Source organism: Nanorana parkeri, unplaced genomic scaffold (assembly GCF_000935625.1).
Source record: "Nanorana parkeri isolate BGI_ZX_2015 unplaced genomic scaffold, ASM93562v1 scaffold1283, whole genome shotgun sequence".
NCBI lineage: Eukaryota > Metazoa > Chordata > Amphibia > Anura > Dicroglossidae > Nanorana > Nanorana parkeri.
In genome coordinates, this window is record NW_017307551.1 from 480936 (window position 1) to 489346 (window position 8411).

Sequence of the window (8411 nt, forward strand, 5' to 3'; positions counted from 1 at the left end):
ATGAGTAATTTTTGTTTTCATTTTCAGCCTGACAAATTTAGAAATTTCGGTTTCAGTCTAAAAATGTAATTTCGGCGCATCCACCAAAAACGTCAGTTTTGTACTCATCATTGATTCCCTTCCATTTAGCCAAATTGGAAAATTTTGTTGAAAATTCAGGAAAATAAAACTTTATTTTGCCCATTTCTACTCTTTGTGCATTCTTCCCACCCACAGAGTTGGGGCCCTATAGGGGCCCATGTGTTGACAGCACCAGCTTTGAGTCACTCATCTCTTGTAGGAGCTCCTGATATATAAACAGCTTGTATATACGTTGTTGTTGTTACGCGTTACTGTGAAGTGATTAGTTTACATTGCATTAGATCTGCTGACCTTGTGCTGTATTGTAGCCGGATTTTACAGCTTGTAGGTTTGTCTGTTTATCTTAATGTGGCTTAAGTGCACTTCTGTATGTTCTGTTCCTTCCACATTCACCTGATAAGAGCCGAAGCTCTCCTGTAGTTATCGTTGCTTTTCCAAATATTATTCTGCGGAGGGGAAAAAGAAAATAAACAAAATGTATCGTAAAAAATAAGTGATTTTTGTATCCTTGTTCTGTAGTTAAATGAAGTGTTAATCCGTATCTTGCTTTTCTTTCTCAGGGCTTTGTGGTGGCGATCCTGTATTGCTTCCTGAATGGAGAGGTAAGGAAAATTCTGTTTATTTAAAAAAGAAAGCGTGCCTAAACTATAAAATATAATTTATTGCAGCTTACCAGTTTTTAGATGTGGTGACTGCATTAGTTTTATTTTGTAAGTTTTTTTACCCCCTTTTTTTTCACCTGGAGATCCTGCCGATTAGGGATGCACCGATACTAGCGTCCTCCCGTGACCCAAAGCTCAGTATACCGCGAGCTACTGCTCGTGGTATACTGAGACGCCGCAGCCGGGTCGGATCCCGACATTACTGTCGAACATCAGCCAGCCATCACTCCCAGCACTGTGACCGGGCTGTCACTGGCCTGGTGGGATGGGCGCCTGATCAAGTGACCACTGTGACAGCCAATCAGAGTGATAACATGATCGGGAAGCCCAACCCCTGCCTCCCCACATCCATAAACCCTTAAAGCGCTGGCAAGTACCAGAAGGGTGCAGTCATATCTAACAATGGCATCATCTGAAAGTAACTATTGTCGTTTTTTTTCTTTCCAAACATCATAGGTTCAAGCCGAGTTAAAAAGGAAATGGAGGCGGTGGAATCTCGAGAGGTTCATGGGAAAGGATATGAAGTACCACCACCCATCACAAGGCAGCAACGGAACCAACTTCAGCACCCAAATCTCCATGTTGACCAAAAGCAGCCCAAAGACGAGGAGATGTTCCAGTTCCCAGGCGGAGTTTTCCTCGGTCTGAAGCCGGAAAAGTCATTGCGGAACTGGCGAGCGAGACATTGTGCCCAAATGTGTGCTCTCCACCGGTAGAACCAAGCTAGCGGATGGAAATCTGAACACTCAATGTTCGGAAATTGCACTTTACGGGGTCGGTTGACCTGCCTCTAAAGGCCTTTTTTGAGTCCATGTGGCGAAGGAGAACTTCTAACATTTTGTCCCCAAAATATTTCACTAGAAGACTTCGGACTCATCTTCATACTGGAATGTCTTAGAACACTTTTTTTTTTTTTAGCAAGTCATCGAAAAACAAGAAAAAAAAAACCACAAAAATATTTATTTAATGTTCGAAATCGAGTACAGAAAAAGAAAAGACATTTACACAAAGGAACGTGTATGGGGGGGGGTCGTACAATGTCACAAAAATGAGCGCTGCGCCATTCAACATAAGCTAGAAAGGCAGCGTTCGTTGTCGGTGTACAAATCGTGCTGTTTTTAGTCATTTCAGAACCGGGCGCAATGCTGGGTTTTCAGGGTGCTTTTTGTGTTAAGAAACGGAAAAAAAACGAAAGAAAAAAAAATACTTTATATATACCGGTAAGTCAATGAAAATATTTTAGCTTAAAAGTGAAATAATGCACAAAAAAGATATAAAAATATTTTTGGTCCCTTTTTAAGTATAATTTTTCATGTAGAATTCTTCTCCCCTCATATTCTAAAATGTAATTATTAGACTCGGCGGCGTAACTATGGTAAGACAGGCGGATGCTATGGTGGTGTAACTACAGCCGTAGCATAGCCCAGGCTGCTGCTATGGGGGCTAAGGGGTGGAAGGGGGCCCCATTAGGTTTTGTTGAGACAAATGAAACATAGAACATGTGAAGATAACACTGTGCTGCATCATCAAGGGTTGGAGTGGTTGCAGCCGGTGACAACCCTAATGTTCTGTAAAGTCTACAATGTAGGAAAGCTGGGGTCAGATACAGAAGAGGAGTCTTTGGGATCTTGGTGTCGTTAGTCACAGCTCAGAGAGAGGTCCTCAGGAATAACCATAAAGTGGAATGCTTACCTATGGCTTTTTTTGGATACAGTGGGAAAGGTGTAGAACCTGTTCAAGTTTTTTGTTGTGGTCCATGTTGGATGAGAGGAACAGGAAGTGAGGGGAAATCTCCGCCAACTGGAAAATAGAGAGCAAAAAAAAACAGAAGTTCTGACCCTTTCCCACTCTATGCAACAGAAAAGGATTTGCTTACAGTTTTACTTTGATAGTCTGGGTGTATGGAGGCAGTTTGGGTACAAGGCAAATTTTACAAATATTCAGTAATACCATATAAAGAAATGAGTGACCATGTGCCGTACATAGAATTTTGTAGAGAGGTATTCCAAATAATCCATTTATTTTTATTGCAGTTTATAGGTTGTGCTATGTATTATAAACCCCTGCCGTAGTACTATCTAGTGTTATATATATATATACAGTATGTGTGTATGTGTATATATATACAGGCAGTCCCTGAGTTACATACATCCGACGTACATACGACTCCGACTTAAAAACGGAGGCTATTACTGTACAGCAGGGGTAGTTGTAATGCTACCGCACTCGTACATTACAGGAAGTTGGCTCTTGTCAGACATGCAGACGAGGGGTGCCCGCCTCTTCTTCCGGGTCACTGTGATGTTTTTACTGCTGTCTGTAGCCTCGTTAGAAAGATTTATTCTCACTTCCTGCCCTTGAGACAGCAAGAAGTGAAAGGAAATCTACCCCTAGGAAGGGAAATTCACTCCTGCTAGAATTATTATGAGGAAAAAGGTTTCTCCGCTGAAGCTTTATCACTAATCCTTGTTTCCACGACAACTCAATTTTCCAAATCCAATTGTCACAGGGGCAGAAAGTGAGGGGAAATCTTCTGAACAGGGCAAGACATAACAAAATAAACTTTACAGGGGGTAAACCCTTCCCTATGCTATCCAAAACAAAAACAAAATATTGGCTGGAGTTACACTTAAAAAATGTACCTGTAGCTGAAGAGATAAGCTTTGATTTGTGAATCTTTGCAGACAGTCCCAAGCTTTGGATAGATCAATGAAAGGTCAGAGACTCGCCACCCACAATTCTGGAAGCCATTAAATATATGTGTACAGAGCAGGCATTGCATTTATTATCTCTATAAAGGTCAGTCGCGGGACTCACATGGGAAAATTGACTTTTTTTTGGTTTAGTATTTACTTTCGATGTAATTTCTTTATTTCAGAATTTTTTTCTCCATTTTTTTTTTTTTTTAGCCTCTTTCATTTCTTTGCATTTAATGCAAACAGTGTAGAGGGAATGATTCACCCAAGTCAGCACTTTGCTTGAGTAGGGACTGGGTGTGGATGTAAGAGAACATCTTTATACTGGCCACCAATGTATAGGAAGTAGAGGAAAGGTGTGGGGTGATGGATCTCTTAAAAAAGTAGACGTTAGATCTTAGTGAAGATATCATACTCCACCATATCTAAGGATGATGTCTCAGTACCTGTGATTGGCTCTGTCAGCTTCCTGACAGGCTCGGCACGTGGAGCTGCGAACACGCCCGAGCCCATCACTAGTCTGAAGCAGTTTAGAGGGAATGATTCTCCTTAAGCAGCTCTACCAAGAGTCATGGCCAAGTCAGCTCTTTGGTCGAGTAGGGACTGGGTGTGCATGTAACCAGGGCCGGCCTTAGGCCTTTAGGCGCCCTGTGCGGCCGCACTGCTCGCACACCCCTAAGGCCGGCCCTGCAACAACAGGGAATGATTCTCCCAAGTCAGCACGTTGCTTGAGTAGGGACTGGGTGTGCATCTAAGAGAACATCTTTATACTGACCACCAATGTATATGATGTATAGGAAGTAGAAGAAAGGTGTGGGATGGTGAATCTCTTAAAAAAAAGTAGGCGTTAGATCCTATTGAAGATATCATGCTCCTCCATATCTGGAAGCACTGAATATTTTAGGCAGACGAGCACCGCAAAGCATAAGTGGGTTGGGGAGTGGGCTTTAATAAAAACCTGTTACTTTGCCCTAAATGGACAATGTGACAAAATCTCTTTAAAGGGTGTTTTTCAAGACAAAATATTTAACTGGTAGTGTGTTTTTACTAGTGCAAGCTCTGGGCTGTCATTTTCATCCATCCTTCACTATCTAAACTGAAAACTCCAGGAGCAGGTGTTCCAAAGGAGGACTTCTCCACAGTGGTCCTTCTTAACTTCAAATACTCAATTAGGATTGAGAGGTTTTTTTTCTTCAGTCCTCTGATTGGACACTTAGCCAGTATAGATTAATGACTGCTTTAGAAACTCAGCTCCCCGTACTGAAGCCAGGGTGAGAACGACAGACCAGGGCTTGGGCTTTCTTTACTGAGAGCTATAGAGGGTGTCATTGCTGGCCTCCTGAATTTGCTAATTACCTATCATATTGTTCCTCTGGTTTGAATACTTGGTGAGTCCCTGATTAGGAAAAAACACATGGGGAAATGTCAGGTCAGTGGCTCGGAAAGTAATGAAGCCAGAGGTTGGATGTTAGTGTTGGTCATCAGTTGCAGCCCCCAAATTTCTCAAAGAATTTATAAGATGTATCTAAAGCACAAACTTTTTCCTCTTTTTTTAGTTTTGGATGGAGTGTTGAAGGATTAGAACCCCTGCAAGTGATCAAGTCCAGGAATGCACTCCATACGGTGTTCTGACCAAGGTTAGGGGCTTGTAGTGACAACCAAAGATGGCGCTGTTAGAACCACTGCCAGGTTTTTATTACTGTCTGGGGAGATTTTCCTTTGTTATGGCGACATGGGACTGAAAGTTAGGGATATTGATAATTATACATTAAGACATTTATTAGGTACACTATACTAATAATCAGACATGGATTCCTCCTTCCACAAACATTCCTTCGAAACTCTGAACCATGTTGACATGACTGCATCATGCATGATTGGCTGATTACATAACTGCGTGACTATGCAGGTGGGGTGGTGTTCCTAATAAATTGCTCAGCAGCTGTAGAAACGTAGTGGTGTAGCTATTTTGTTGGGGGCTTTTCTGTTCTTTGCTTGTTATACTTTTGTTCTTAGGGATGCAGTCTCCACATGGTTTGCTAGACCATCATTTCTCAACTTTTTTCCAGTCACGTCACCCTTTAGAAGTCTGAAAGATCTCGAGGCACCCCAGTCTAAAAAACTGCCATGCAAAAAAGTAGGATTCCCCCCTTCACATCAGAGTTCTCAGTCCGCTCTTCACATCAGAGAGTCATCAGTCCCCACTTCACATCAGAGAGTCCTCAGTCCGCTCTTCACATCAGAGAGTCATCAGTCCCTTCTGTACATCAGAGTCCTCATTCCCCTCTTTACATCAGAGTTCAGTCCCCCCTTCATATCAGAGTCCTCAGTCCCCTGTTCACATCAGAGAGTCCTCAGTCCCTTCTGTACATCAGAGTCCTCAGTCCCCTCTTCACATCAGAGTTCAGTTCCCCCTTCATATCAGAGTCCTCAGTCCCCTGTTCACATCAGAGAGTCCTCAGTCCCTTCTGTACATCAGAGTCCTCAGTCCCCTCTTCACATCAGAGTTCAGTTCCCCCTTCATATCAGAGTCCTCAGTCCCCTGTTCACATCAGAGAGTCCTCAGTCCCTTCTGTACATCAGAGTCCTCAGTCCCCTCTTCACATCAGAGTTCAGTTCCCCCTTCATATCAGAGTCCTCAGTCCCCTGTTCACATCAGAGAGTCCTCAGTCCCTTCTGTACATCAGAGTCCTCAGTCCCCTCTTCACATCAGAGTTCAGTTCCCCCTTCATATCAGAGTCCTCAGTCCCCTGTTCACATCAGAGAGTCCTCAGTCCCTTCTGTACATCAGAGTCCTCAGTCCCCTCTTCACATCAGAGTTCAGTTCCCCCTTCATATCAGAGTCCTCAGTCCCCTGTTCACATCAGAGAGTCCTCAGTCCCTTCTTCACACCAGAGTTCTCAGTCCACCGTCATATCAGAGTCCACCATCACAAGATTCTGAGGCACCCCTGAGGAAGCCAGAAGGCACCCCAAGGTGCCCCGGCACACTGATTGAGAACGGCTGTGCTAGACACTACTATTTTAGCCTAAGGTAGTCTTTAAATACAATGTAACTATGGCAACTTTCTTGTTTCTTTACCGACAGGGTCCTTTTATGACTTTGGCAGGGAGTGTGAAAGGACCAATCTCACATTCCGTTAGATGATGACCTGAATACAGATTTTTCACTATAGCTGAGATTCTCCGTTCAGTGTGTGTCGAATGCTCCTTCTCTTTTCGTAGTTGAAATTCTACGACGCATTTCCAGTCAATGTCTCCGCTCTGCCTCTCTGTACTGGGCTAGAAACTAGTTCAGAATTTAGTGCCTGTTCAATATATTGTTCCCTTGAAGTCTCTCAACTGAATTTTAAATATCCTCCAGAAGAAACCTTATTAGGCTTACTCAATAGACAGAACTTCTGGATCCTCTGATAAGGTCTATCGGTGCCATACAAGGAGGAATATAACTGTTCAGTCCTGCACAGCGATAGAAAATCAAACTTCAATTTCATCCAAGGATTATGAATATTTTTCCGATGCTGCTCACCGCTGATAGAGTTTTGGGCTTAGTAAGGCAGGAGGGTTGGTCGGTATTGGTGTACCATCCTTTATCGCCTAGAGCACTGCTCAATACCAGTTGATGTTGCCTGTAAGAGTGTAACTCCAGCCAATTTTTTGTTTTTGGGGGATAGAATGGGAAAAGTTGACATTTCTGCCTGTGACTTCATTGGAGAAACAAGAATATTTGGTTCTGGGATAGGCCAAGCTTTGATCAGAGCCTGAAGACCGCTTACTAGCTGATGGTTAGGCAGCTCAATGACACTGGGTCTCCACCAGGAGATCCCGTAAAAGAGCGCCAGATATCAGACTCCTCAAAAAGTTTAATGGTTATTGTATTGATCAAACAGCTGCCCGCATTTTCTAACTTTTGGAAATCAACTCTCATCTCATTCGAGGTTTAATTTTGAATCGCCATACCTTCTTCCCCACGGTTATAAGCCCTGAGGAAGGGGGTCGTGTTGTTTCCACCCCCAAAAGAGTTGGCTGCTTGAGCAATATAACCATTCAAATTGTTATGGACTCTGATATCCGATTCGTTTGGCACTCTACTTTCCTTTCTTGTCCAATATCTGTGTGACTTCATTGGGCAAGTTCTCTTGAACATTCATCTTATAAGTGAGCATCCTCTACTCCTTTAGTAAATCAACCCAGTGGCTAAAAGATTAATGTTTTAAAGTGAATTCAATCAAATGATTGATACAATTCCAGCCAGATATACCAGCAATTTTGAGTATTTGCAATGCAGGCTCATTGAGATCTTTTAAGGGGTTTCCTCATAACTTCTAGGGGTTTGTAGGGCGTTCATATATAAGCTGAAAAGTGAGGTCTTCTGTGCTAACTTGTGGTCTTTCTTGGACACTCTGATGATGAGATTTCCCTGCTGTAGTTTGTGTCTTCGTCCTTTCCACGAAGCAATCAGATAGATGCTATGGCGGTGACTCTATGTGAGAGCATCTCACAAACCTCTCAAACTGTCTTTCTTGATAAACAAAGGGTTAAGGTTAGCATTAGAGTTCCACTGTACCTAAACCCCTTATGCCGGAGACATTACATGGGCTGTCACTGTGATCACGTGATCAGGAGCCCAACCTAGCAGCTCCCAAACGCCACTGTGTGACGAAGGGCTGGTGGTCAAAAATTGAGGGGCATGCAACTGAGAGCACTCCCAGCACAAAACATAGACACATGTAGGTTGCAGCATGGGCTAAAGCCCTCCTCCATGCTGCCACAGATATGCATACAGCTGATGGCAAGAGATCAATATCTAACATTGTGTTTCCAGCTAACAAGGAACGGTCTTCTAGCTCAGGAATAGGAGAGAGTCCTTTAACCCCCCAGTAGCAATTTTATGCACATTGCTTCTTTAAAAACCACCAAAAACTAACTTGACTTCTACGTATTCTTTCTCTTTAATACATTTTTGGCTGAAA

General features: G+C 43.0%; 1 protein-coding gene across 1 annotated transcript in view; it reads left to right on the forward strand.

Moving 5' to 3' along the window:
* The window catches only part of LOC108797477 (vasoactive intestinal polypeptide receptor-like), a 166796-nt gene extending 165348 nt beyond the window's left edge, over positions 1–1448 (forward strand). The window contains exons 13-14 of the mRNA XM_018569074.1: positions 642–683; positions 1200–1448. Coding sequence (XP_018424576.1) covers positions 642–683; positions 1200–1391 — 234 coding nt within the window. The 3' untranslated portion in view covers positions 1392–1448. The remainder of the gene's footprint in view (positions 1–641; positions 684–1199) is intronic.
* The last annotated feature ends 6963 nt before the right edge of the window (positions 1449–8411 follow it).